General features: G+C 45.3%; 1 protein-coding gene and 3 long non-coding RNA genes across 11 annotated transcripts; 1 reads left to right on the plus strand and 3 right to left on the minus strand.

Moving 5' to 3' along the window:
- Window positions 1-385: 385 nt before the first annotated feature.
- LOC128774931 (uncharacterized) lies at window positions 386-3,031 on the minus strand. Its single transcript, XR_008419462.1, has 2 exons — window positions 2,718-3,031; window positions 386-1,676 (listed from the first exon to the last, which is right to left on the minus strand). It is a non-coding gene; the product is annotated as an uncharacterized LOC128774931 (long non-coding RNA).
- MAP3K8 (mitogen-activated protein kinase kinase kinase 8) lies at window positions 1,787-27,973 on the plus strand. Of its 7 annotated transcripts, none has more exons than XM_053894878.1 (9): window positions 1,787-2,422; window positions 6,204-6,295; window positions 8,044-8,402; window positions 15,510-15,677; window positions 18,230-18,491; window positions 20,148-20,254; window positions 24,849-25,001; window positions 25,637-25,883; window positions 26,843-27,973. In XM_053894878.1, exons 3-9 carry the CDS (start codon window positions 8,067-8,069, stop codon window positions 26,971-26,973), a joined length of 1,404 nt encoding a protein of 467 aa, XP_053750853.1. In that variant the 5' UTR covers window positions 1,787-2,422; window positions 6,204-6,295; window positions 8,044-8,066; the 3' UTR covers window positions 26,974-27,973. The 7 variants fall into 7 exon arrangements, with proteins under 7 accessions (XP_053750853.1, XP_019320784.1, XP_019320787.1 ...); XM_019465239.2 differs by lacking the exon at window positions 1,787-2,422 and adding an exon at window positions 3,341-3,520; XM_019465241.2 differs by lacking the exon at window positions 1,787-2,422 and adding an exon at window positions 3,678-3,798.
- LOC128774930 (uncharacterized) lies at window positions 12,122-16,386 on the minus strand. 2 transcript variants are annotated; one of them, XR_008419461.1, is made up of 4 exons: window positions 15,732-16,386; window positions 15,269-15,366; window positions 13,302-13,523; window positions 12,122-12,835 (listed from the first exon to the last, which is right to left on the minus strand). It is a non-coding gene; the product is annotated as an uncharacterized LOC128774930 (long non-coding RNA). The 2 variants fall into 2 exon arrangements; XR_008419460.1 differs by lacking the exon at window positions 15,732-16,386 and having other exon boundaries at window positions 12,124-12,835; window positions 15,269-15,510.
- On the minus strand, window positions 18,097-21,704 carry LOC109276339 (uncharacterized). The gene is made up of 2 exons (XR_002084612.2): window positions 21,342-21,704; window positions 18,097-18,387 (listed from the first exon to the last, which is right to left on the minus strand). It is a non-coding gene; the product is annotated as an uncharacterized LOC109276339 (long non-coding RNA).
- Window positions 27,974-27,979: the final 6 nt, after the last annotated feature.

A 27,979-nucleotide genomic window follows, 5' to 3' on the forward strand; every position in this document is an offset into this window, starting at 1 on the left:
TATAGGGTCTCATCCGAAGTTTATTATCAGAAGTTTGGACAGATCATTATTCAAACATCGTAAGTGGTAAATATGTGTAATTGTTACAATATAGAAAAAAGTTAAAAAGTTATGCTCACGAAATCAGTCTCAAGTTCCTCTTAACTTTAAAAATATCTTATTTAGGGGCATCTGGGTGACTCAGTTGGTTAGGCATCTGACTTCGGCTCAGGTCATGATCTCGAGGTTCATAAGTTCAAGCCCCAAGTCAGGCTCTGCTGATAGCTCAGAGCCAGGAACCTGCTTCAAATTCTGTGTCTTCCTCTGTCTCTGCCCCTCCCCCACTCACACTCTGTCTGTCTCTCTCTCAAAAATAAATCAATAATTTAAAAATATGTAAAAAAAAATTATTCAAAGCTTTATTCAAATTCACAAATTATCTTCAAATACTTTGTATTTTACTGTTATTATAATTTAAGAAAATGAAACACATTTTTCACCAAGTGATCTATAGATATCCCCCAACTTATTCCAGTTAATTCCAGTATTCTCTAATCATTATACTTTATGAATATGCAAAACATTGGAAAGCAGTGTCCTAGATTCTGTTTATTAGTAGAGAGCCCCATTGGAGTTACCTAAGGTCAATGCTCTGACTGCTGATCTACCCATAGTTAATCATTTTGTTTCCATGAGTAAATGAGTTCTGATTTGCAAACTGCAGATTACAAACCCATTATTGTCCCGACCTGTAAGCGGAGAAAGCGTCAAGTAAACTGTAACAGGTTGCAACTCAATTTTAAAGTGCATTTTGTTGGCTGCCGAACAGCTTCAAAAGACCTGTTTTGTAATGAACTTCATGATGGTTTCGTGGGTAACTCTCCTATGGGTTGTGCACACGTTGGGTCAGGTGGTTTCTCCTTGTCAAGCTTAAACCTCACTTGGCTAGCAAGCTCCTAAAAAAGCAGGATTGCTTTTGCAAGACCGTGTAACCAAGTCCTGACCAAGTAAAATGCAAAGAGTCTGCGAACTTTTTCTTTCCATTCCATTGTTCTCTTTCTTCAGTCTCTTCCAGGACACCAGATCCAATCTTTGCTCGACTTAAAAAAAAAAAAAAAAAAATTCTTTTTTTTAATAGAATACTTCCTCTCAATTCACCCCACCAGAGGAAATGTACCATCCTAGAAGTCATTAACAGCCAATCAGAACCTTCTGGAGCAGCCATTTCACGGGCTCCTTAAAATGCAGCTGTATTTGGGAGTCTTCTTTGTAGGAAGTACAAGGCTAATACTTAGTTCCCAGAAGATGAGGTGTGGTTTTAATGAGCTCATTCAAAGGGTGGAGGCGGGAGTGGTTCCATGTTTCTATTTTTAAAATGCTTATAAAGATCATCCCTTGCTGCTCAAAGACAACAGATGAGGGAGAGACATCTTTCACGTTCCCACTGGAGATAACAATCGCGTCAACCGTTCCCAGAGAAAAAGCTAGAGAACAGTTTCTACTTCGGTTTCTGCACACGTTGTCTCCCCAGAGTCACAGCAGCGAAGTCGGTCCCTCCCTCCAAGAGCAGAAAAGCCCGGTCGTCCAGAAGGGCTTCTCCTTCCTGCGCCGGGGACCCCTTCACTGCCCGGGACCACCTGGACAGTTCCAGAGGTTCGCATACATCCCGCATCATTCATGTCACAGCACTGCAGTAGCTAAAATAATGGGGGGGGGGGGTGGGGAGGTTAGTGATGAGTCAATCAGTCCTGCCCGTTTTATTTGCTAGCTGGGCTCATTTTTACTGATGGGCTCAGCTACTTGTCAATCACTTTATCAGCCTCGTCCCTGCCTGACCGGAAGCACAAAGAGATTATAGGAGTCAAGGCCCTACAAAGAGGGCCGTGCTTCCCACCTAAGCAGGCCTAGGTCCATCAGCAATTTTCACACGACTTCTTTGGATCGGAACAGCAACTCACTTTCCACAGAAGAAACATGGAAAACTCTAGAGCGGGTCCGATGCAGTTTTGAAACCGCGGGGGTAGAATGAGTGTGGGGCCTGGAGAGGACAGGGCGTGGACTCAAAGTCGTGGGGCGTTTGAATCTGGGCTACGCCCGGGACCCCCAACGTCCAGGTCTGTAAGACCTAGAGAATTCCTACCTTACATTCTCTCTCTTTCTCTGGTATGTCTTGCAGAATATCTAGCTGATAGTAGGTGCTTGATACTAGGGAAGTATTGAGGGACGAGAAGGTGGTGAGTTGCAACTCAGGTACTGTGAAAGGCCGGCAAAGTGGATTTCGTGGACAGAGGCGCTATTTTCCCTGGAACTCGCTTCCCGCTTCCCCTGGAGGAAACGCTTTCCCCTCGAGAAGGAAGAATGCTACAAACAAACTTTGATCTTTCCAAGCTGTGCAGAAAACCCCAGACTTGCAGCCGGGGTTAGGAGGTGGAGAGGAGTACAGGTATATTTCTTAATGGGACGGTGCCACCAAATGCCCAGTTCCAAGACTGCCGAGAACAAGACCAGGTTTTGCTGGCGGGGTACACTGCCCCTCTCCGGGTGCTCCTTCGCCACGTTCTCGCCCACCTGTCGCCAACCTCTCCCAAACCTTTAAACGGGAGGCCTTGCGTGCGAACTACTACGGATCACGGCACTCATTGTAAGTGGACGTGAACCGAAACCTGGCCGGGAATGCCGCGCTACCCGCAATGGGGTGCACGGACCCGGTTCTGAGAGAAAGAAATCCAGAAGCCCACCTCGGCTCAGTCCTCCCGGAACGTGGGAATGGGCGCAGGGAAGGGGTGGGGCCGCTCGCCCACCCCGCCGCGGCCTGGGATTCCGGGGTAGCGCGGACGGCTGGAGCACGCTAGGAAATACGATCTTCTTTCCGGGACTAGGAAGGGGTGCAGTGACACGGCCGCGGGGCATCTTACGCCACCAGGTGGTCGGGTCCCCAGCCCGAGGGAAAATCCCTAGGTGTCGCAGGCCACCATCGGGAGCCGTGGCTACAGTCCGGGATTGCGGGGGTGGGGGGGGGTGAGGGTAGCGCTCCCCAGGTGGCGTGGCGAGTCCCAACTCCAGTAATCCGCCAGCGCCCCTCCCCTCGCGGCGCTCCGCTCCTCCCTAGTCCCGCCTTCCGCTCCGCCCGGGCGCCCCGAGGACAAACGGGGCGAGGGGGGGGGGGGGACGGAATTTCCCAGAGCGGGGGCTCCGGCTTCCCCGCAACGCGGCAGTCTCTTTCTGTTTACGGAGTGAAAGGGGAAATGGAAAAGGCGGGGAGGCGGCGGCTGGCGTCCGCTGCACCGCCCCTCCGCCGGCTCAGACGCCGTGAGTCAGGGGCCGACGAGGGCGGCCAGGACGTGCGGCCTGAGCTGGCGGCCCCGCGCTCACTGGTACGCTCGGGTCCGGACGACGCGCCACGCTCTGGGGCCGATCGCCCTGGCTCCGGCGTCTGCTGCCGCCGGATCTGGCTGCCCCTGCGCGCCCGACTCCGGGGGGCCGGCCACCAGCGGCGCACCGAGCCGTCGTGGGGCCGCGGCTGCAGCTCTCCGTCCGCCAGGTAACCCTGCATTCGGGGGCTTCCGGGGGGGGGGGTCTTTGTGGTCGCAGCCCTCCTGGTGGCGCGCCCCCCCCCCCCCACCTCCGACTGGGGGGCAAACTGCGGGGCTCTGGGAGGTGGGGGCGTGGCCGCCGCCCGCGCTGCTGCGCTTCCGCGGTTCGCGCGTCCCGGCTGCAGCCGGCACAGCTGGAAAGCACCTTGCGCAAGGGTCTCACGGGGTGCAGACTCCGACTCCTCCCCCTTCCTCCTCCTTCCCGGATCCCTAGCGCGCGAGCAGGGTAGGTCCGAGCAGTGCGCTGGGACGCAGAGACCCGCTGTCACCGCGCCTCCCGCTGCGTACGCCGCCCGGCCGGTCGCACTCTCCCCGCCGACCCCGGCGAGTGCGCTTCGGAGGCTGGAGACCCGGCAGCCGCCCGCCCAAATCGTGGGGGCTTTTATCATTTACAAGTCCTGGTAGGCTTCCCGGGCTTTGGAGAATAGGAGGAGGGGAGACGGGGTTGGCGGTTGGCGGAGCAGAGAACTTTTTGAATAGCTGAAACTTAATTTCGTGCTTATGTAACCCGGACGCTCTTCTGCGATTAAAGGGTCGTTGTAGCAGAACGTGAATGCTGGGCTTTTGGTCTAAGAGAGAGTGTTAAGGAAAAAGTTATTTCACGGATGTTTCCCGCTGGTCATGCGATATCAGAGCTCCGAAATTCTTCTGTGTCTGGGCGGAAAACGACGCTTAGAAAGAACGGCGTGCATAGGAATTGTCCCAAAAGTTGACAAGGAAGGCCAGTAGGTGTCTTTAAGAGAAACGTCTATTTCACTTTCGGGAAGAGATTTTGGCACAGAATTAAGAAGTGCTCCTAATAAAAACAGGGAAAGAAACACTACTACAGTTGCATTAGGCGTCTGTAGCCTGAGTCTCACGTATTTGCCAAGTGGAGTATAATCTGATCCCAACTCTGATGGATTGAGGTTTGTATGCCTTACTTCCGGCAGATGGCCCTTTAGGACTTTTTCTTTCTTATAAGGCAAACTGGATAGTTGAGGTATCTAGAGGTTTGGAAGCAGATTGGCTGTGCTCGTCTACAGCTAGAATGTGTAATTCTGGGGCTTTTGGAGAAGATAGATATAATAAGGTGGGCCCCGAGGGGCAATGTACCGAAAACTGGCAGAAAAATCTTTCGAGTGGGAGGTAACACAAGGTGTAATTATCCTTTGTTAGGCAGAGGCATATGCTGATAACCTTGGCCATTTTTCATTCACACTTGCTAGGGATTTCTCAACTTTTGTTTACATAAATAGAAGCAGCCAAGAGGGTAACGTTAATGCTTAGCATAGGATTTCCTCTTGCTGATTTCTGAAATAATTCAAAGCAAATAATTTGGGCTGTATCTGCCCATTTCTCCATATCTAAGATTGTTGTATTTGTCCACTCCGTTGACAGGTGGGGGCGTCATGAGGATTTTTATAGTAACCTCTGTGGGGGAGAGTCTTTATTGGTGAAATAGAATAGCTTCACAAGCCACGCTTTTTCTACATGGGTAGTCATCTGTAGAACTCCGAAATCATTAAGCGTGTTGTCTGCTTAATTAAGGCCTGAAAGTGCTGAGGCTTTAGCAGGGGCCTTTAGCAGGCTGCCGGGTCCTGGGGTTGCTGGGGTGCACTGATTTGCCTGGCAGGAGGCTGTGTTGCTAAGGAATTAGGCCTGGCTTCAGTGTCCTGCACTCCTCCGCCTCCCCTGCCCTCCCTCTCTCCTTCCCCCTCTCCCTCTCCTCTGCTCCTCCTCTCTTCCTTCCCCCCTCCCTCATCCAGAAACTTAGGAGTGTGTGCACTCAAACCTCTTAGGCTTCGGGTATGAATGCTTGAGACTTTCTGCACAGTGTAAAAATCAAAACCTGTCTTTCCTCTCTGGATCATCTGACTTGTAAACTGCGTGGACTTTTTTTTCTCTTTCTTTCCTGAGTCACGTTGCTACTAGGAACTTTATTTTCTCTCCAGTCAGCCATTTGCTAAGTCCAGGAGCCTTGGAACTTTTCAAGCCAGTGGGGGTCCTCAGTCAGGCTGGTTTTGCTTTAACTTCCTTTTCTCAGTAAATTCTACGGGCTGAAACTGCAACTGAATGGCCCAACGAAATTAAAGGCGAATGTTCCTCCATTAACCTAAGAAATTCCTTTCGTAACTCAAGACTCCAAGAGCCTGCATCACAGTCTCTCTCAAAGACACAGGGAGGTCTCTGAGAGGAGCTCTCTAGATATAACTGGTGGTAACAGCTATCAAAGCATTTCAGAGGTTTCTACCTTTTTTTTTTTTTTAACTTTGTCTCTTATTCTAGATACAGCCTTTAGAACCTAACCGTGGGGGCGCCTGGGTGGCTCAGTCGGTTGAGCGCCCGACTGTGACCGCTCGGGTCATGATCTCGCGATCCGTGGGTTCCAGCCCCGCGTCGGGCTCTGTGCTGACAGCTCAGAGCCTGGAGCCTGCTTCTCATTCTGTGTCTCCCTCTCTTCTCTTCACCTCCCCCACTCGCACTTTGTCTCTCCGTCTCAAGCTCTCTCTCTCTCAAAAATAAATAAGCATTAAAAAAAAAAAAAGTGAAGAAGCCCCGGGGATTGGTAGCCACATCCCATTTACAGATAAGAAAGGCCCAAGCGTATCTGCAAAGCCAGGAGTCTGACTCAGTACTTCTTTTATGCAGGGACCAGCAACCACAGATGACAGAGCTTATTAACCGTGCAGCAGATACCTTGCACACCTGAACTTCTTTAAACCTCACAACCGCCCTATGAGGTAGGTGCTATTATGCTTCCATTTTGCAGATAGGGGAAGTAGAGGTGCAGAGTGGTTCAGGTGCTTGCCCAAGGTTGGGAGGCAGTGAAGGAGGCGCTGGGAGCCCATCCCCAGCAGTCTGAGCCAAGTGGAGCATCAGACTGCAGGGTGTGGGATTGCTCTCTGCCGACACAACTTGCGCAGCAGAAAATGGTCATGGAGTAAGTGACTAGCGACACCGGATTGCCTGGTTCTTTTCTCAAATGAAATTCACTCCGAGGCCCACGGTGGGTTCCTGTGTTGCAGGTGGGTCCCCGAGGTAGAACATTTCCTGGAGCTTTGTACTTGAGCTCCAGTTAGGTGGAGGCCCGTGGCTTTAGCATGGAGTGTTGAAGGTGTTAAACGGTTGTGCTTTTAAGAACCAGAAACATGGGGGCGCCTGGGTGGCTCAGTCAGTTGTGTCTGACTCTTGATTTGGGCCCAGGTCATGGTCTCGTGATCTCATAGTTCATGGGTTCGAGCCCAGCATCTGGCTCTGCGCTGACAGTCAGGAGCCTGCTTGGGATGCTCTCTTACTCCTTCTCTGGCTGCACCTCCCCTACTTGTGCTCTCTTCCTTGCTCTCTCTCTCTCTTTCTCAAAATAAATAAACCTAAAAAAATATTAAAAAAGAAAAAAGCCAGAAACATCTTTCAGAGAGGCTGTGCCTTCAGGAGCACAATAGTTCAGGGAGACATTCATGCCTCTGAATTCTCTTAGATGTCTTAAGTAAATCCTTTTATCTTTAATCCTCTGGCTAGAACGGAGTTGTTCTAAAATCCTGAGGAACAGCCTCTTTTTTTTTTTTTTTTTACCCTTGCTTTACCTTCTTTTTCTCATTTATGGATCCCGAGGTGTAGCCCTCGATTTGCATATAAGAACTGAAATACAATATTAGCAGGTATGTAGTTAGCTGGCCTTACCCGTGTCTTGCTTAGGACTGATTAGGCTTTGCAGGCCTCTCCATAACACCACAACTTCTAGAGGGTGATCAATCTAAGTATTAGATTAACTTTCTTGGGCCATTGAGATACACGCTTTGTGCCGTTAAGGAATTCTGGTCTCAAGAGGGGACGGCTGATTTCACAGGCTAAAAGAAATCTTCCCCTCTCTCACACTCCTGGCTGGTAGGATTTGAAGCTTGTGGTCCCCAGTCTACAGGAGCTGTTTAACTCATTTGCATCAGAATTATTCCTGAAACTTGACCTGTCACCATCAGCTTACTCACATTAGAATCCGTTTTACATGTTTTTGGCTCCAAGGCCTGAATTGTATTTGCCAAGTGAGCTCCTGAATTTGATAAAATTGTTCTTTTCCTTTAAAGTCACCCAAGGCTGGGAAGCCACAGAGATCTGTGCGGGGAGGGTTGGTCTCTTGGGGGAACGGTAGGGTTGGAAGCTGTCAAGGGCCAAGAGCCTTGGTATTTCCTGAAGGTTTGTTTCCAGTGGCTGTAGCTGATGCCACCAGTTCAGTGAGTGAGTGAGTGAGTGAGTAAGTAAGGAGTAAGCTCTCTGGATCTCAGGTTTCCCCTCTGTAAAGCGAACAGCTGGACTAAAGGTTATCTAAGGTCCCTTTCTTCACTGTCAACTTGAATTTACACTGTTGACACAGAGCCCTCCTTTCACCAACAGGCGCATGGAAGCCTGTTCCCGATCCTTTTATGTCCGTTTCCCATTGATCTTAAACGCAAATACAAACACCGTCACTAAGCGTTCGTGTTTTCTTTTGCAGACTCTCTAAAAAGCGTAACAGTGATGGAGTACATGAGCACTGGAAGTGACGATAAAGAAGAGATCGATTTATTAATTAAACACTTGAACGTGTCCGATGTCATAGACATTATGGAAAATCTTTACACGAGTGAAGAGCCAGCGGTTTATGAGCCCAGTCTGATGACCATGTGTCAAGACAGTAATCAAAATGAGGAGCGTTCAGAATCTCTGCTGCTCAGTGGCCAGGAGGTGCCTTGGTTGTCCTCCGTCAGATATGGCACCGTGGAGGATTTGCTTGCCTTTGCAAACCATATATCCAACACGGCAAAGCGTTTTTACGGACACCGACCACAGGAATCTGGAATTTTATTAAATATGGTATGTTTTTTCCCGATCGTTGAGTGCTGTGGGTTCAGCTTTGCTACGGCAGTTTCATTTAATGCAGAGGGGCATTTGAACCAGGGTTAGACTGGCTGCCAGGTATGACTTTTAAAAATGTGGTGTCCGTGAGAATCACCTCTGTGTTAAAGATGCAGGAAAGGTCTTCATGAGGAGTTCCACTTAAAGAACCTTTTCCATCTGTCCGTTGTACAAACAGGCCATTAAGAAGAACATATTTTAGGGGTGCCTGGGTGGCTCGGTCGGTTAAGCGGCCGACTTCGGCTCAGGTCATGATCTCACTGTCCGTGAGTTCGAGCCCCGCGTCGGGCTCTGTGCTGACTGCTCAGAGCCTGGAGCCTGTTTCAGATTCTGTGTCTCCCTCTCTCTCTGCCCCTCCCCTGTTCATGCTCTGTCTCTCTCTGTCTCAAAAATAAATAAATGTTAAAAAAAAAAAAATTAAAAAAAAAAAAAGAAGAACATATTTTAACCTAACAATTCATTAGCAAGTTCATTCGTTAGTTAGGCAGAAGAAAAAGCCTTAATGAGAATCCTTCATCTGAGAGGGGGATGCAGACTTTAATTAATATTTTTGAAAGCTGAATTTTTTGCTCGTCTCTTGTCACATCTTGGGAATGTCCCGATGTTAATACTGGCTAACTTGAGTTCTTGCAGAAATGTAGTTTGCAGGCCATAAATAGCTATCCACAGATTCACTCTCTTTAATTGGCAAAGTATGAATGACAAATGAAATACCTCCTTAGTCATACCAGGTATGCAAATAATCCAAAATGTTGTGACAGTACTTTGTCACAGAAGTTGATCAGATGATGTGTTTGGGTGGGTCTGGGATTCTGGCAGTCTTAGTGGGTCAGAGGTGAATATAGGTGCTGGGTAAAAGTCACTGAGTTTTTTAAAAAGGACAATTGGCAAAGGAGGAGGTAATAATGTGCAAAATGTGTATATTAATGAAAGTAACTCCTTTTCCTTTGGTGCATCTGTGTGGCAAAATGGATAATGTCGGGGGAAGGTCAGTGTTGAATGATTAGAGTCTGGACAAAGTACTTAATTATTTCGTTGTTGGGTTTTGTTTTGCTTTCTTTTTTTTTTTTTTGTTTCGTGTACTACATTCAATTAAAAAACAACACAGTAATTTAGGTCAGCTTTGTAGTATACTGTTTTGTTAGAAACCAGTCGTGTTCAGCTCTAGCTCAGTTTGGAGCAAGGTTACGTTTTGCATCCTTGCGTGACTTGCTTTGGTTCCAAGTTGTATGTAACAGTTGACGAAGTACTTTACCTTGATAATATTAGCTCTTCTTCTACATGGAGGTAATCCTCAGCTAGGAGCACTACGTGTTTTCTTAACTAAAATATAGGTGGAGAGCTCTGGTTAAAAAGTACCTATAATGAGAAATAATCATATGTTTTTTTAATCTACGCATATGTTAAGATGGGTATTTTAAAGGAACACATGCAGAATACACGAAATTCTTTTGCTTATAAATATGTAGAGACTTAGGAACATTTCCTCCGGTCCATCAGATTGATGAGAGATGGGCCACAGAAGTTCATTGGGGGTGTACAGAAAGGAATTCAGGAAAATTATAAAGAATACAAAGAAATAGCTTCTGGAAGGGTTTGAGTGTGGGGGGGAGCCAATGCAGAAAAGGGGAGAAACAAAGACATTAAAAGGAAGTAGCAATTTTATCAGCAAAGGCTGAGAGTAGTATGTTGCCAGTCCCTGCCATGGGGCCCGTGCTCTATAAATGAACGGATGCTTATTCAGGAGAAAATTTAAGAATAGGACAGATGATAAAAGCAGGGACCGTTAAGACTTTAGAAAGCTTTTCAATTTAAAAATGATCAAGAACATAAAGCAAGGAGATTTAAAACTGGAGTAGAATAACAGAAGAACCTTAAAATCCACAGGAATGTAGACCAGGCCTCCCTGGGCAAATCAGCCCAGTGGTCGGTGGCTCTCGGGGCTGTGGTTGACTTTTCTGTCACTAAGCTTCAGAATCGGATACCTCCCATGACTGCTAGTAACCTATGCCAGGCCCGTGCTTTATAAATAATGGCTTAGGAATCGTGATTTGCAGTGCTTGGTCTTTGGCAGTCGGAGGCAAGATGAGGAAGGAGGGACAGCCGGCTTTTGACTCCCATTCATCCGCATGTGATGCTCCCCTGAGAACCATCCCCTGGGTAAGACCTTTGTCTTCCTGTGGCCCTCCTCCTAATACCCTTATCAAAGCTTTTCCACTCGGGGCTTCATTTGCTGCTGTCTCTTTGCTTTAAAAAACGATAGCTAATTATCTAACAGCCAGATAGATTCCGAAGTCAAATTGATCTATGAAGTGCATCTACACATGGACCGAATGCTTTCCTTTCCAGGATTCATCCATTCATTCGCTAGACGTAGGTCAAATATCTACAGCGTATCAGGTACTTTTCCAGGTGCTATAGATCCAGTATGGAAGAATCTGTGCTCTCGGGTAGCTTACTGTCTGGTGAATGTGGGAGAAAAGTAAACAGGCAATTACAATGAATGCAGCGTGCTACTTCCCAGTACAACTACACCTTGATTGCAGTGGGGCTGCTCAGACGGGACGCCTTGACTTTGCATAGCCGTGAGGGTGGGGAGGGGGAAGAGACAATGCCAAACAGGCTTCTACAAGGAATTGGTGCCTGAGCTCTCGAGTTGGAGTCCTCCAGATAAAAGGGGATGGAGAGAGGAGGAGAGTGTTCCAGGTGTAGGGAATGGCACATACGAAAGCCCAGAGGCATGGAGACGTCGTGTGTTTCTGGCAACCAACAACAATAAAGCCCGTGGAGTTAATGAGACTGGGCGGAGGACCAGGAATTGCAAAAATATCCCCCAGCCTAGGCATCTAATTGGCCTGCACGCGTATGCAAGTGCGTGCTGTTTTTCTAAAAATAATATTCATAAAGATTCCACCCACGTCCAGCAGGACCTGGAGAAGAAGCTTTTGTAGACTAACCTGGGCATTGCTTTGTATGACAGTGCTGTGAGTTGTTTACACTCCAGACAATTCGTAACCGGAGTGGGGGATGAATAACCGAAAATGGGTTGCCACCACCAGACTCATTGGTGATTGTATGGGCGCTGCAGGGCCCCAGAGGGCTCGCTCTTGGCTTCTCAGGCCTGAAAAAACCCTTAAAGATACTTGAGTCAAGCCCTTTGTCTGATGCTGGAATCACCCCGGTCTATCCAATAATTGTTGGAACATTCTGGTCTGTGCCTGAAAATGTCCCGTGACGAAGAGTTGATCGCATACTGGGGCATTAAGTTTCATACTTAGCCCGTTCCGATTGTAGGAAAGTCCTTCCTGCCTTCTAGAGAACTAAAATCCGTCTCTGAGTCCCCTTAGCCCTAGTCCTACTTTTCAGCCATAAAAAAGTGTATATGTTGGGTAGTGTGAGGGTGCAGGCCCATGAATGAAAGTGCCTGGGTGTGTATTTCAGCTCTGGCTTTAGCTCTGTGATTTGGGGCTAGTCATTACACCCCTCAATGGCTCAGTTGACTCATCTGTAAAATGGGCAGCATCGTAACACTTACTCTGTGGGGGTGTCGTGTGGGACAAATAACGAAGGCACGTGAGCTGTTTATGTATTGTGAGTGTTGAAAGGATGCCAGCTGTTGTCATGGCCGTTGTTGTCCACAGCTATTACTCTCCTTCCTTAGGACAGTCTTTCCTATATTTTATTTATTTATTTTTTTAACGTTTATTTATTTTTGAGAGAGAGAGAGACGGAACATGAGCCGGGGAGGGGCAGAGAGGGAGAGGAAGACACAGAATCCGAAGCAGGCTCCAGGCTCCGTGGCGCAGAGCCTGACATGGGGCTCGAACTCACGAACTGTGAGATCATGACCTGAGCCAAAGTCGGTTGCTTAACCGACTGAATCACCCAGGCGCCCCAGTCTTTCCAGTATTTTGAAACTTTAATGTTCCCCACATCTTCTCTCCTCCGTCCCAAACACTTCTCATTGTGCTACTTGTCACTCACTGGATCATTAACTGTCGTTGTCACCTGGGCAGCACCTTCTGAACTCCAGCCTGGGTCAGTGCCTGTCTTACAGCCCAGAACCTGAATGTGGCAGTCCCTTTGTTGTGTGATCAGCAGAGTGGAAAAGAGCCAGCTTTGCCTGTGTTCCCCATAATATGCCTCTTCTAAGTTGTATTCGTGTTGTAGCAGCCATAAACACAGGCTCCCTACGGAGTTTATTCTTCTTAAAATACCTAAGAGTTTTTCTCAAGTCCTGCTGCTGGGCCCAGTATTGTTGAGCGTCACTGATCTGGAGAAGGAGATCCAAAGCGTGCTTATATGTCTGCGCTTAATGGTGGCTTTGGTAAGCTGAAGAACTGGCAAGAGATGAGCAGTGTGGACTTCCAGAAGATTATCTTGCAGGGACCCTAAAAGAAGAAGAAGGAAAAAAAAAAAACATTGCAAACCCAAATAAGGGAAGGTCTAGGGCCAGGGGAAGAACCAGGGACTTTGCAGAACTACAGACTAGTTGGTGCTTGTGTATCACACTGTGTGTTTCAGGGTTTATCATCAAAGGAGAACCGGCCCTCGGAGGAGGGTCCCCAGAACATGCAAGATTGCAAAATAGGGCCGGAGGAACTTGGCGGTATTCCCTCTAAAGAGGCGAAGGCTAAGTGCTCAGTGACTTGTGAGTGCAGACTTTTAATAACTGGCTTTTGATCATGGCTTAGCTTTAATTCCAGTCTTCTAGAAGATCAGAGGCACGCAAGAGCTGTGGCTTTGGGGTCAGACAGACCTGAGTTCGAATGCTGACTCTGCCATTGCCTAGTGAGTTACTTAACCTCTTGAAACAGGTTTCCTTATCTGTAAAATGGAGATAAAAATCGTACTTACCTCACAGGATCGTTGTGAGCCTTTGATAAGGCCGCAGCACAGTGCCTGGTTTATAATTAGCACCCAACAGGGGCACCTGGGTGGCTCAGTCGGTTGGGCGTCCAACTTCAGCTCGGGTCATGATCTCACGGTCCGTGAGTTCGAGCCCCCTGTCAGGCTCTGTGCTGACAGCTCGGCGCCTGGAGCCTGCTTTGGATTCCGTGTCTCTCTCTCTCTCTCTCTCTCTCTCTCTCTCTCTCAAAAATAAACTTAAAAAAAATTTTTTTTAATTAATCACCCAACATACGGCTGCTGTTATTCTCCTTTATCCCTTGGATCAGGTTGGGTTATAACAAAGTTGGACAGAAGTAAAACTTCTACGAAGGTGAATGATACCCTGAAGTGGATAACTGGAGTCTAGGTGACGTGGGATATGTAAATATTTAATAACAAGAAAGAAGCAATAAGCATGTACAGTGGAGTGCCGTGGGTATGGTTCTGTCTAAATGTGGAAAGGGACTAAATTTATCACGTTCTTAGCGTGCTGTAAAAAGAGGCCTCCAGTCACTGGAGGTGAGACACTTCTCGAAAGGAGGTCATATTTCAAACGAGGCAAGTCTATGGGCTGTCGTAAGTATTCGTATTCGATTTCCTGCTGGGACTCCGTGCAGGAGCTGGCTCCGGGGAGTGCTCAGGAAATATTTCATTTTAAATTTAGTGACTTCACACTTCTTAGTATTGGAGCTGTCCTCTGCTTCGCTGCCTGACTAATAGCACACGCATCTGTTGGGGGGAGGGGGGGGGTGCAGCTAAGATAGGCGGTAATGGAGACGGAATGAATAACCCTGGGATTATTAGAACTATTCCCGCAGCAGTGACCTTACGACAGGCCCACGCATCTGCACATGAATCAGGTGTTCATTCTTTTCCCATGTGGTCCACGTTCCCCTTTGGCCTCTTCTGCACTTGAAATAACTTAATGTCACGACAGTTTCATAGTTCCTGAATTCTTAAACTGAAGTCCTAATACTGCTAATTGCAGTGAGGAAAAATTTGTATTTTTGAGACCGTTTATCCCTTGAAAGAATATTTGAAACCTGTTTTAGGCATGTGCTCCAGGTCATAATTCCCGTGGACTATCTTATTACTTTGTTTTCATTATACTTATAATTATTTCCCCTTGTAATTTTTTGCTCTCTTACAATTGAGATATTCTTGATGTGCAGCAAAATACAGAGACCTTAATTGTCCAGTTTGTTGAGTTTTGACAAAAGCACATACCCTTGCAGTCCACACTGCTACCAGGATGCAATTCTTTTATTTATTTTTTTAAGTTTATTTATTTATTTTGACAAAGAGAGAGAGCGCAAGTTAGGGAGGGGCAGAGAGAGAGAGAAAATCCCAAGCAAGCTCTGCACTGTCAGCTTAGAGCCTGACCCGGGGCTCGAACCCACGAACTGAGATCACAACCAGAGCTGAAATCAAGAGTTGGACCATTAACCAGCTGAGCCACCCAGGTGCCCCGGGATTCATCTCTTTTAATATTTGAATCGATTGGTTTTGAAACCTCCCAGTGTGTTTGCCTGCTCGGGAGCTCTTGGAGGTTAAGGGTCTCATAGCTGCCTCCTCACCACCGAACACAGTAGCCAGCACATAATCTGCGCTCAGTAAATTATTCAGTGGGCGAGTAGATGAGGGATAATTCTGCCCTTACTTTATTTACGCAGCACTGTCAACTCATAGCTCTGGCATACCACATTATTTTCCAGAATCCTCCACGATCACCAGTTGATTTCCACGCTCTCTCTGTATGCGTCATGTGTGAGTAATAGCTATGCGGACTAACAGGTTAGCACATTTTAATTGGAAGCAAGTCAACTTGCAGTCACAGCTTATATTTATGCAATCTTTATTTTCAGCCTTTCAGTCGCTGTAGTCATGCTCCCTTCGATAAATAATTTTTAAAGTTTTGTTTGACAATGAATTACTCACCAGTAGGTGGAAATACGATCAGGTCCGACCAGGGATGTGTTTCTGTTACATGCTTTCTCTGTCTTGCTGCAGCTCTAAATATAGTCTCTGTACACTGTTAGGATTACACAACAGTGACATTAATTTCAAACACTGCGTGGAGGAATGCAATCTAAAGTAACCAGTCTGAAGGGTGTGTCTTAGAAAAGGAGTTTGCTGAAGGTCTCACCCTCCTACCTTTTTTTGTTGTTGTTGTAGGTAATCACTCCCCAAAATGGACGCTATCAAATAGACTCTGATGTTCTCCTCATCCCTTGGAAGCTGACCTACAGGAATATTGGCTCTGATTTCATACCTCGGGGGGCGTTTGGAAAAGTATACTTAGCACAAGATATAAAGACTAAGAAAAGAATGGCCTGTAAATTGGTATGTACTTCATAACCAGACATCCTGTAAAATGGAGATAAAAATAGTACTTACTATTCGTATGTTCCTATGTTCGGCATTGTGGCTCTTACTCGTTTGCATTACTCAGAAGTTGTTACCATTTGACTGGATTTAATGTACGGGTGCCCTGTCCAAAGTCACCTTTTCTCTTTTTCTCTTCGTCTTTCTCTTTCTTTTTTCATCCTCTTTTCCTTTTGCTGTCTCTTTTTTTTTTTTCCCTTTTGGATTTGCTTGCTGCCTGTGGCTGTTCAGCCCCTAACTCTGCTTAAGTGCATAGTTGGTTTTACTCTAGTTTGCCTTGATAAAAAAGAAAATGCCGCTGGCTTCTGTACCCGGCTTGGATATCATCATCCCTCTTGTGGTAGGGTGGAGTGGAGGGGAGCTATCCTGCAGGAGCAAATCTGTGTGCTGCTCCTTTAATCCCACCCACTGGGGAAGGGGCCAGGTAGGGAAGCAGAAGCTGGGCAAGCTGCCAGGCTTCTCAAGACTGTAGATTAAAGGGCTGAATTTAGGGGCCCCTGGGTGGCTCAGTCAGTTAAGTGTCTGACTTGGGCTCAGGTCGTGATCTCATAGTTCATCAGTTCGAGCCCTGCATTGGGCTCTGTGCTGACAGCTCAGAGCCTGGAGCCTGCTTCAGATTCTGTGTCTCCCTCTCATTCTGTACCTCCCATTAATGCCCTGTCTCTCTCTCTCTCTCTCCCTCCCCCTCCCTCCCTCCTTCTCTCTCTTTCTCTCTCTCTCAAAAATAAATAGTAACTTAAAAGAAAATAAAAAATAATAAAGGGATGAACTTAAATAGGTCAATTCTTGTAAAGGTGCCATCACTTGTTATTAAACGGTCATTGCTGAGGTACCCCTGCTTTGGACATGTACCTGCCTAAGCTGGGCACGTATACACACCCCATGACCCAGCAATTCTGCTCCTATAGGTACACACCCCATAGGCATGTACACGTGGTCACCAAAAGCTGTGTACTAGAATTTTCATCAGAGCACTATTTGTAATAGTCCCAAACTGGGAAGTTTCTAGATGTTGCAGCATGGTCTCTTTATACAATGGGATGCTGTACAGTGAAGAGAACACATGATTTACACCTGTAGTAACGTAGACGAAACTCATAAACGCATGTTAAGCCAAAACAGCCAGACAGCAATCTGCTCTGTGAGATTCCACTTCTATAAAGGCCCAAAATAGGCTAAATAGATCCATGCTGCTGGAAGTCAGGATAGTGGGTGCCCTTGGGAGGCAGTGACTGGCAGAGGTCAGGAAGGGGTTCCTGGGGTGCTGGTAGAGTTTTGCTTCTTGATCCAGGTGGTGGTTACATGGGTGTGTTCAGCTGAAAATTCGTTGAATTTGCTAGTTAACCAGTTTTGTGCTTTTTTGTATGTCTGGTTTACTTTAAAAGGTTTTTAGAAGTGCAGTAAATTGAAGTCACTTTTGATTTGTTGACTATGGCCTTAGTCTATGTTATTGTAATTAAAAGCTCACCAATATACTGGCCTCATTTATTCCTTCATAGAGATTTGCTAGAGTATCTGTTATCAAAAGAAAAAACGGAGGTGTTATCACAAGCCATTTGAAGGTTGCATTTAGAGGAGACGTGTCTCAGTTGTCTTAAAAGAATCTGGGGACATTTTAGAAAGAGCTTAGAACCAAAGTGCCCTGTTGTACAGTTTTGTCAGAAAAGGCATGAAAAAATACCTTTGTTGTTCTCAGAGTACTAACATTCAATTTTTAAACTCTATTTTTTTGTCTTAAGAACATACAGGGTGATTAACAACCCCTAGCAGATTCAAAAGAATGTAGATTGAGGAATGAGACCCCTTTGGTTGAGGCAGCTACTGTTAATGAGTTCTGTGTCTTTCCAAATGTCTGTGGACATGTGTATGTATAGCTTAAAAGTTTTTTACAAGTGGGAGCATAAAATATGTACTTTTGCATTTAGCTTTCTTTGTCTAACGCTAGATTTTGGAGACATTCCATTTCCATCTGCACTGAAAGATCTACTTTTTTCTTTATTAGTAACTTTATTTTCCATAGAATAGATGGCCAGTGCTAGAGCATGAGCTGTGGATCCAAAGACATCATATTATTTCGTGACAAGTTGAAATATTGATGCTAGAGCCTAAAAATCTAGGTGCCGTAGAAAGCGTATGTAAAATGGATGGGAAATTATCACCCTTTCGATTCAATCATGGATAATTCTTTGGTTGGATTGCTACATTTTAAATGAAAATAATACTTTATATGTTGTTATTTTCTTCTTGTGAATTGTACAAGTTTGTACGCTTTGACCACCTTCACCTATTTCCCCAAGCCCCCAGGCCCCGGCCATCACCTAAAGCGGACATAATGTAAATGCACGTTTGAAGTCAACATTATTTGAACTTGGCAGTATAATTTCATGCAGATCCTTGAGGGATCCTTGGGGGCATTTATTTGCCTTCTGGTTTGTGGGTTGACCTCTATTATAGATATTCTTTCACTGTCCTGGGTTGGTTAGCATCTTATTGGAGTTTCTGTGTCCTAGATCCCAGTAGATCAATTTAAGCCATCCGATGTGGAAATCCAGGCTTGCTTCCGGCATGAGAACATCGCCGAGTTATATGGCGCAGTCCTATGGGGTGAAACCGTGCACCTCTTCATGGAAGCAGGCGAGGGAGGGTCTGTCCTAGAGAAACTGGAGAGCTGTGGACCAATGAGAGAATTTGAAATTATTTGGGTGACAAAGCATGTTCTCAAGGGACTTGATTTTCTGCACTCAAAGAAAGTGATTCATCATGATATTAAACGTGAGTAACCTTTGCATGTGAACCTTTTAGCCTCTTAGATAGGAGGCAAATGGACTCCTCCTGTCTTTAATCCAAAGATCCTCAGTGGAGGGGAGGACAGCTGCCCTGGAGCACTTTTCACTGTCCTCCCCTGCACTCCTGAAACGTTTTAGAACCCAATAGGGTCACTAAAGCTTTCAAAGTCATAAGGAAGGAGGATTATCCAGTTGTGGAAGATTAGAGCCACACATCTGTTGAGTCCTGGCTATGCCCTTGTTAATAAGGCTTTCAAAAATAGTAATTTACTTTAAACACACACAGAGTCCAGTCGTTTTTGGGAAACAAATGGCTTTTTAATTTTGAACACCGTTTTGCCAATAATTCATTAAACAGGCCTTCGCTGACTGCTTTCTAGGGGTAAGAGATGGTGGGAAATATAACACAGAGACCCACTGTAAATCCTTAATATTTAATGCTAAATCGCACTAGTGAAACTATTACTTTAACAAAAAATGGGTATTTTACTTCTTCATTTTAGGAAAGTGGCATGATAATCATATGCTTATATCTTAGAATTTGAAAGCCAAGCTCGTAAGCATTATATTTTTCCAGCTTTATTGAGATCTAATTAACATATAACATTGTGTAAGTTTAAGGTATGTGATGTAATGATTTGATGTATGTGTATATTGCAAAATGATTAACACAATGAGATTAGTTAATACATCCATCACCTCACAGAGTTATAATTTGTGTGTGTGCGTGTGGTGAGAACTTTTAAAATTGACTTGGGGTGCCTGGGTGGCTCAGCTGGTTAAGCATCCCGCTTTGACTCAGGTCATGATCTCGCATTTGTGGGTTTGAGGCCTGCATCGGGCTCTGTGCTGACAGTTCTGAGCCTGGAATCTGTTTCAGATTCTGTGTCTCCCTTTCTCTCTGCCCCTCCCCTACTTGCGCACGCTCTCTCTCTCTCAAAAAATAAAACTAAAAAAAATTTTTTTGATCGACTCAGCAACATTTAAATATATAATACAGTATTATTAACTATAGTCACCCACGGTGTATATTTTACCCCCCAAACTGGTTCATTTTACCACTGCAGTTTTGTGCACTTTGACCACCTTCACCCATTTCCCCGAACCCCCAGCCCCTGGCCATCACGATCTGTTGTCTATTTCTATGAGTTTAGTTGTTTTGAGATTGCACATACTAGTGGGATTCATACAGCTTTCATCTTTCTCTGTCTGACTTATTTCAGTCATTGCACTTGGATCTTCAAGGTTCTTCCATGTTGTTGTGAAAGGCAGGATTTCATTCTTTTTTATGGCCGAGTAACGTTCTATTATATTGCATATACACACATATCATATTTTCTTTATCCACTCATCCATCATGTACCCTTAAATCGTTTCCATGACTTGGCCATTGTATCTTGAGCATTATTAGTGTGTGCAACCATTTACACCCACATCGACTGCGTTCTTGGCATATCTGAAGCGATTTTCACTTAAATTCTCACCCAGATTTATCCTGCTCTTTTGAGTATAATATGATCATCCTGGTAGGGAGCGCATTTTAGTCTATTCTGATTTGGGACTCACTGTTTTGGATGATGTTTTTATTTTATTTATGGGTATATAGACAATTTGATACTAAAAAATTGTCTTCTTCTTATAGCTAGCAACATTGTTTTCATGTCCACAAAAGCCGTTTTGGTGGATTTTGGCCTAAGTGTTCAAATGACTGAAGATATCTATTTTCCTAAGGACCTCCGTGGAACAGAGGTAATTCTATTCCCCCAGGGATGGTCGATGTCTTTTTAAGAGTAAAAATAAAAAATGTTCTAGCGTTCTTGCAGAAAGGACGGAAAAGGGGGTGAAAAACCATTGCATCAAATAGGATTATCACTGGAGCATATTTAGTGAGCACTTGCTCTGTGCCAAGTACTAATTTTAGCATTTTAAATGAATTATATTATTTAATCCTTGTAACAAATTACCTCGTTATTGGTAAATATTGTTCTCGTAGGCAAACACAATTAGGATTCCCATTTTACAATAAGGGAATATGCTTGGAGGGGTTAAAATAAAGGGCCCAAAGTTACTCAGCAAGTGACAGATCCGGTACTTAAACCAATTTTTTTCGGAGCCTAAATATCGTCACTTTTTACGATAACTAATATATATATATATACAGTTTCAGTGTAACTTGTATTACCGTCTTGGTTCAAGTATAGCCATAACTGACGTAGTTACTAATAGTATATATTGAGGACCAACCACATTTTAGGCTTACCTTTCATTCTAGAGAACCTGTAATGAATCTCAAATTTATTATAGCGCAAATAAATTGTATTCGAAGATCCAAACTAGCTATAATTAAGTCAGTGGTCAAGCAAAAGCAAAACCAAACCACAGCCATTTCTGGATGTAAATGAGATGCATGCATGAGCTTTCAGCTAACGTATTTAATTTAACGTACGCATGATTAGGCTGAACAGTTGATTCGTATAACAAGCGTCTGTTGAGCATAGCTATGTGTCAGGCTGTTGTAGGTATCAGGGATGGACCACTGGACAAGGCCAGCAGGGACCATGCCTTTGGTGGTATTTCAGCAGCCCCCACTCTTTGGTGAAGGGACCTGTTTTAAAGTTACCCGAATTCTTCAAAAAGCAACAGTTTAGTTCATAGTAGACTATGATGGGCGTGGGGTTGGATGCAAATGGTAAGGTAAATGGGTATGGAAGCCTCCTCTCTGGTTCGTGTCCACCACGGTAGGGTGCTTAACTATTAGAGCCTCCCAGCCCCAGGTTCTCTCCCTGCTGAAAATGTCCCCAGCAAATGGGGAGAGGGCCCTTGGCTGCACCTTTACCTTAAGATCACCGGGTCAGTCTTGGTGTTCAATCAGATGACAACCGTTAGTCCAGCTGGTAGGCGCAGCGCACTGAACCCAACCGCGGTATAAAAACAAGCAGGCAGACTTCATCTTAAACCAAGATTGTGGGAGCTTTTTCGTAACTCTCTCAAAGCAAAGACTTCTCCTGGGCAGCAGCAGAAATTGCTGATAGTACTGAAGTTATTCCGGAAAATACTTGAGAAACGATCCTTGATAAGTTGTCTGTGAGCAGAGTAATATTTAGAAGAGAAAACTGTAAACTTCTTTAAAAGAATGTTTTAGTCCCCAGATCTTAAGAACACTTCACCAGAGCACAAAATTTAATTAAGACTTAATGCTTACGACATGTTTTTTTTGGGAAATGTTTCAGCATATTTTGGCATTAGTCAGAAGTTCAGATACGTGACATTCTACCCTTTTTCCTGGAGTCGGTTTGAGAAACAAACTATTTATGGTATTATAGATAGAAAATACCTTTCTCTTCCCGGCAGTGTGATCAAATTGAACATTTTGCAATGGCTGGAGGAAGATATGTCTTCTCTGGGATTCTCTAGCAGACAGAGTGTGTGTGCTTGGATGTGAGATAATGGCATAGCGTTTGCTCTTAAATAGTATTTGGATTGAGTTATTTTCAGCAAATGTAAATTGCTTTTTACAGAGTGCTCAACTGACTTTAATGTCCAGAGTTATCAACTTTCTTCAAATCAGCCTATCTGCATTTACTATCTGTGTATGGTACTCACAAGTCAAAATTTGATGAGTAAGGTGGTAAAGTCACCATTAAAAGCTTTTAGCAAGACTCTTCATCTTTAAAGAGTCAATAAGATGTCATTTGCCAAAGTCAACTGAGCAGAGTTACTTTCCATTAGAACTTGATCACTTGGGGGTGGGGGGGCGGGGTGCCTGGGTGCCTCAGTTGATTAAACATCTGACTTCAACTCAGGTGATGATCTCATGGTTTGTGGGTTCGAGCCCCACATTGGGCTCTGTGCTGACAGCTCAGAGCCTGGGGCCTGTGCTTTGCATTCTGTGTCTCCCTCTCTCTCTGCCCCTCCCCCACTCATGCTCTGTCTCTCAAAAATAAACATTAAAAATTTAAAAAAAAAAAAGGAACTTGGATTACTTGGCTACTGCATAGCCAGAGATGATTTCTGATCCCTGCTGTGTAACTCACGAGTGCAAACACTGGTCACCTGTCTTTGATCTCTCTCCCAGCATTCAGATTCGGAACAGGGCTAATCTGGCATATGTTCAATCTATTGTTTTTTAATTACATGGCAGAGAGAAAGAATAAATAATGAATGCAAATAGCTAATTGGAACAACTTTTATAGCATGGTTCTTTTTTAAAAGTTCTTATTTCCTTCTGAGTCTGTGTTTGGTCTTACTTGATAGAGGTTAACACATTAATCATCGCGCGCACGCACACACACACACACACTTTGCACAGTCTCTTTCTGTTTCTTTTTTTTTTTTTTCAACGTTTTTTTTTTATTTATTTTTGGGACAGAGAGAGACAGAGCATGAACGGGGGAGGGGCAGAGAGAGAGGGAGACACAGAATCGGAAACAGGCTCCAGGCTCCGAGCCATCAGCCCAGAGCCTGACGCGGGGCTCGAACTCACGGACCGCGAGATCGTGACCTGGCTGAAGTCGGACGCTTAACCGACTGCGCCACCCAGGCGCCCCTCTTTCTGTTTCTGATACACGTGTTGAGAGGTGAAGGCTTGACCCCCAACCGACAGGTTCCCTTGCTCTAGTGCCCCAGGCCTGAGGGGGTGCAGGTCTCCGAGAGCCTTCCGTGGTTCCCACTGGGCCTGTTTCATGCTTGCCGTCGGCCAGCCTGAAGAGTTCTCGAACGCCATGCCCTGCCGCTCTCACTCTCCTAGAGCTTGAGGAAGCAGGAGCTCTGAGCCACGGAACTCTGGGGGACCTGCCCGGCGCGGGCAGCGGTCAGGTCGCCAGGTGGGTGGGACGCTGCATCCCCAAATCCACCACTGACAGCCTCCAGAGCTGACGTTGCCCACGCCAAGGGGCCATAGGTGGCCTGATCTTTGCCTAGGAGAGCAAGCCAGCAGGGAGGAGACGATCATCCTCCATTGACAGCTAAGCCTTCCCGCTGCATCTGTCGTTTCGCTTTGTGATGATATTTAGTAAGAAAGTCTGTTGGGATGCAAAGGTGGTGCCTTTACTTTAGGAAATGCTTGAGAACAGGGAGCTCAGTGTAGCCTGTTTGGTGAGACAGACAGAATGAGCAAGGGAGGCCAGGAAGTGTGTTGTAGGATACTGTTCAGGATGGTTAGGATGGGGAAACTGGGAAATTTCCCCAGTTTTTGTAAGCCAGTTGTTTTACTTATTAACTCTGAAGTATATTCCAGGAACACTTACCCCTTTCTCCATATTCAAATGATGGACAGCATGAAAATTTCTTAATGCTAAATATGGATATTTACTCTATATTTATGTCTGTACCAGCCATAAATATGGATCATTGGCTACGAGTGTTTGCTCTCTTTCTTTCTTTTTTAAGTTGAGAAGCAAAGCTTCTTAGAGAAACTGTTTCTGAAACTAGCCCCACTTTTCCAGCATGAAACCAAATAGAACTTACAGAGTGATAAAATGTCACACCTTTAATATTTAGTCACCGGCTACCTCGTAGGTAGAAATAAGAAGTAGTTCACGTAGGGGCACCTGGGTGGCTCAGTCGGTTAAATGTCCAACTTTGACTTAGGTCATGATCTCACAGTTCGTGGGTTTGAGCCCCGCGTCGGGCTCTGTGCTGACAGCTCAGAGCCTGGAACCTGTTTCGGATTCTGTGTGTCAATCTCTCTCTCTCTCTCTCTCTCTCTCTCTCTCTCTCTTTCTCTGCCCCTCTCCTGCTTGTGCTCTCTCTCTCTCTCTCTCTCTTAAAAATAAATAAACATTAAAAAAAGAAGAAGAAAAAGTAGTTCATATCAATGACAGGACCACTTTTACAACATTACATGCTATTTTAAGTTTCTCTCTCCCGTGTGATGGGTGTTAATACCCTAGGTATTTCTGCTACCTTTTATTACTGCAGATCATTAGAGGGTCGGCAGTTTAATGACAAACATGAAGTGAAAAAGTGGATCTGTAGTATCCATTTAAATATGCAAGGAATTGGTGTTTTAATAGAACAATTAAACCAAGGTGGGTGCCTTCCAGAACCTTGGCGAGTGGGTGTCCCAGGTGGGTCCTTGGCTGCCGCGTGTTCAGTATGTTCAAAAGCGGTGCTTTTCATTATGCTGCAGAGACATCTCGGGCCAAATTTGCTGGCTCCCCGAGGGTGTCTGTGTCACTCTCCCTAGCGTCAGGGAACACAGCAGTGACACAGTCTTTTGAAGGACTGAAGCGTGCAATAAATACGGTAAAGCTGGGGGAGCTAGCTTCCAGAACTGGCTAAGGGAAATGGACCCCCAGACAAATGGAGGGAGTCAGACTGATGTTTTGTGCTTCTTTTTTAGATTTATATGAGCCCAGAGGTGATCCTATGCAGAGGTCATTCAACCAAAGCAGACATCTACAGCCTGGGGGCCACACTCATCCACATGCAGACAGGCACCCCGCCCTGGGTGAAGCGCTACCCTCGCTCTGCCTATCCCTCCTACCTGTACATAGTAAGTAGAGGGTCAACCAGGGCTGGGGGCGCAGGGGAGTTTTGCCCGCTCGGGAGAGCCGCCGTCCCTCCTGTAGCCCACCCTAGGGGAAGATGTGAACTGGTGACCCATGAGACGGAACTGGAAAGTTCTTCCCGTGTGGAGCAGAATCCCATTCCTGCAGAGAATGCATTGCTGGGAATTTAATAAAATCTGCACTGGGCGTCAGTTGCATGCTATTCTGTTATACGTGTCATCCTACAATGCCACTTAGCACCGTCCGAGTAGCATACATCTCCGAGCCAAAGAAGCTGTGTCTGTTCTTTGTCCACTTTCAGAAAAGACATGTTAGATTATAGATCCCCAAGGCAGCCTGGCACATAGCGAACCCTGCAACTTCCATTTTACCATCGAGAGAGAGCAGATACGTCCCCGTTATGGCACGGTGACCCTTGAACATCGTTAACCCACAGAATTCGTTTAATTTGGGGGCTCTTAAGACGTGCCGGGCAAACGTGGTTAAGACAGGACCGTAATGGTGCGGGGCGTGCGGTGGGAGGCAAAACGACTTTCCAGGTCCTGGTAACTGGAACGCTTTTCCTGTTGAGGGTGTATTTTCGTACTACTGGTGCTTAAGAGAGCTTGTTTGTTGCTAGATCCACAAGCAGGCGCCTCCGCTGGAAGATATTGCAGATGATTGCAGTCCCAGCATGAGAGAGTTGATAGAGGCCGCCTTGGAGAGGAACCCCAATCACCGCCCGAGGGCAGCAGACCTGTTAAAACACGACGCCCTGAACCCCCCCAGAGAGGACCAGCCGCGCTGTCAGAGTCTGGACTCCGCCCTCCTTGAGCGGAAGAGGCTGCTGAGCAGGAAGGAGTTGGAACTTCCAGAGAACATTGCTGGTAGGGACACCCTCCTGTGCCCGACGCCCCCCTGCTTCCCTTCTTTTTCTGTCTGCATCAGACTTCTGATGGAGTGCACGAAAGCACTCAGAAACAAAAAACTGGAGTGACTTCTCGAGTGCCATAGAGTTGTTTGAGAAATTTAAGCAAGAAGTTTAGCAAAAGCATTTAAAAAAACAAAAATTGGCTAATCGACCAGCAAATCAGGGCATGGTTCAGTGCAAATGCAGGTAGCCGCAGTCCTTGAGAACTGCCTCTGACTTGCTTTTTTTGCAATAGGGAGTATCATGTGCCTTTAAAAACGGATCGAGCAGGGCAGTTTTGCTGTTGGTTCTGAACAGACTTTTATTTAATTCGGTTACGGTAAAGCCACATCAGTCCTTGGTTGGAAACATCAAGATAAAATACTGAGTCTGAAGTCAACTTGCATTTTTGTCTTCCTCTGCCTAAAACCTCTTTGCCAGCTATGAATCTTTCCCACTTAGGAAAGTCAGTATGCATTCCAGGAACACTGAACATGCACGGAGAGTGTTTCTATTTTTATTATTAAAATCTGTGGCATTCTTAATCCATTTAGGTCCAAACCCAGATATCAAGCCTGGAATGTTTATTTGCATTTCATTGTCTTCTTGTCTGACTTTACTGTATTTAAAGAGAACCATCTGGGGCATTGGAAAATACGCCAGAATTTCTATCTAATTTCTTGTCATCGGTGACTTTTTTTCGAACCCTTTTGTCTGTGTCATATTACAGAAACTAGCCCATAATGTTCAACTCTAAGTCTGTCATTTTTTAATAAAACCATAGCTCAAACACTTATTTCACTAAGACCAAAGTTTCCTCGTACCCCCCCCCCAGCCCTGCACTCCCCCCCCTCCCCAGCCGGAAGGAACAGGTATTTATTATTGAACATGTCACCTGATCATTTATTTTATTTTTTTCAATGTTTTCCTTTTCAGATTCTTCATGCACAGGAAGCACTGAGGAATCAGAGATGCTAAAGAGACAGCGTTCCCTCTACATAGACCTTGGGGCCCTGGCTGGCTATTTCAACTTTGTACGGGGTCCGCCAACACTAGAATATGGCTGACTGATGTTATCATTTTCTCTAAATAATCAAGACTCAGCGTTGGTCTCCTGGAAGCTGGTCCTGCTGAGTCTACACTGGGGCTCTGGATAACGAACTGTGCCATTTGTTAGCTTGGCCCTGTGGGCTCCCGTGACTCATGAATGTGACTCCACATGGCTCCCATGGGTTTGATGTGTGAAGCCGCCCTGGTAGCTGCCAGGTCTAAAAGTTCTCATTTCTCAGATGGTATGACTCAAAGGGAGCTGAGGGTTCATGGCAGGATCGTTTCTAGTGACTGATTCCATTCACTGTGCACTTTGCTCACCATTTACAAAATACCAACCACAAGGATAATGTGTTAGCCTGAAATTACCATTCTTGGTTCTGATTTAAGTACGGGAACTTCATTTAACTCAGAATAGTTGGCTTGTATATATGGGTGTATATTATAACTCCTCGAGCCTTTGTGGGTAGATTCTAGTATAAATTAAAGTCGTCATATTTTGGGTGAATAGAACAACTTGAATCTTCTAGCAATAAGCTGAACTGGTGTCTCAAAAATGGCTCCTTGTTCAGGAGCCATCTGACAGAAGCCACTAGTGACAGGTTCTGTTATGTTCCTATGGAAACATTTTGTACTGTATATGCTATGCTTAAAACATTTAAAACATGGTGTTTTGAATGTGGATAAAACTGTGTTAAACCACATAATTTCTGTACATCCCAAAGGATGAGAACGTGACCTTTAAGGAAAATGAACTTTTCTAAATTCTTAATGATGCTACTTTTGTAACTCTCCTGAACACTTCCTCGTAAGCATTTGTATATTAAAATAGCATACTGTGTATGTTTTATATCAAATGCCTTCATGAATCTTTCTTACACATACACATATTTTTAACATTGTAATTACGTCAGTATTCCTACCTAAAGTACGTTTTTACACCAGGCAAATGAAACCGGCACTTTTATCCAGCGTGATTGGTCAAATCAACTGAATAAACTCAGTATTTTGCCTTAATTCTTG

Source organism: Panthera pardus, unplaced genomic scaffold (assembly GCF_024362965.1).
Source record: "Panthera pardus isolate Hobbes unplaced genomic scaffold, ASM2436296v1 HiC_scaffold_6, whole genome shotgun sequence".
NCBI lineage: Eukaryota > Metazoa > Chordata > Mammalia > Carnivora > Felidae > Panthera > Panthera pardus.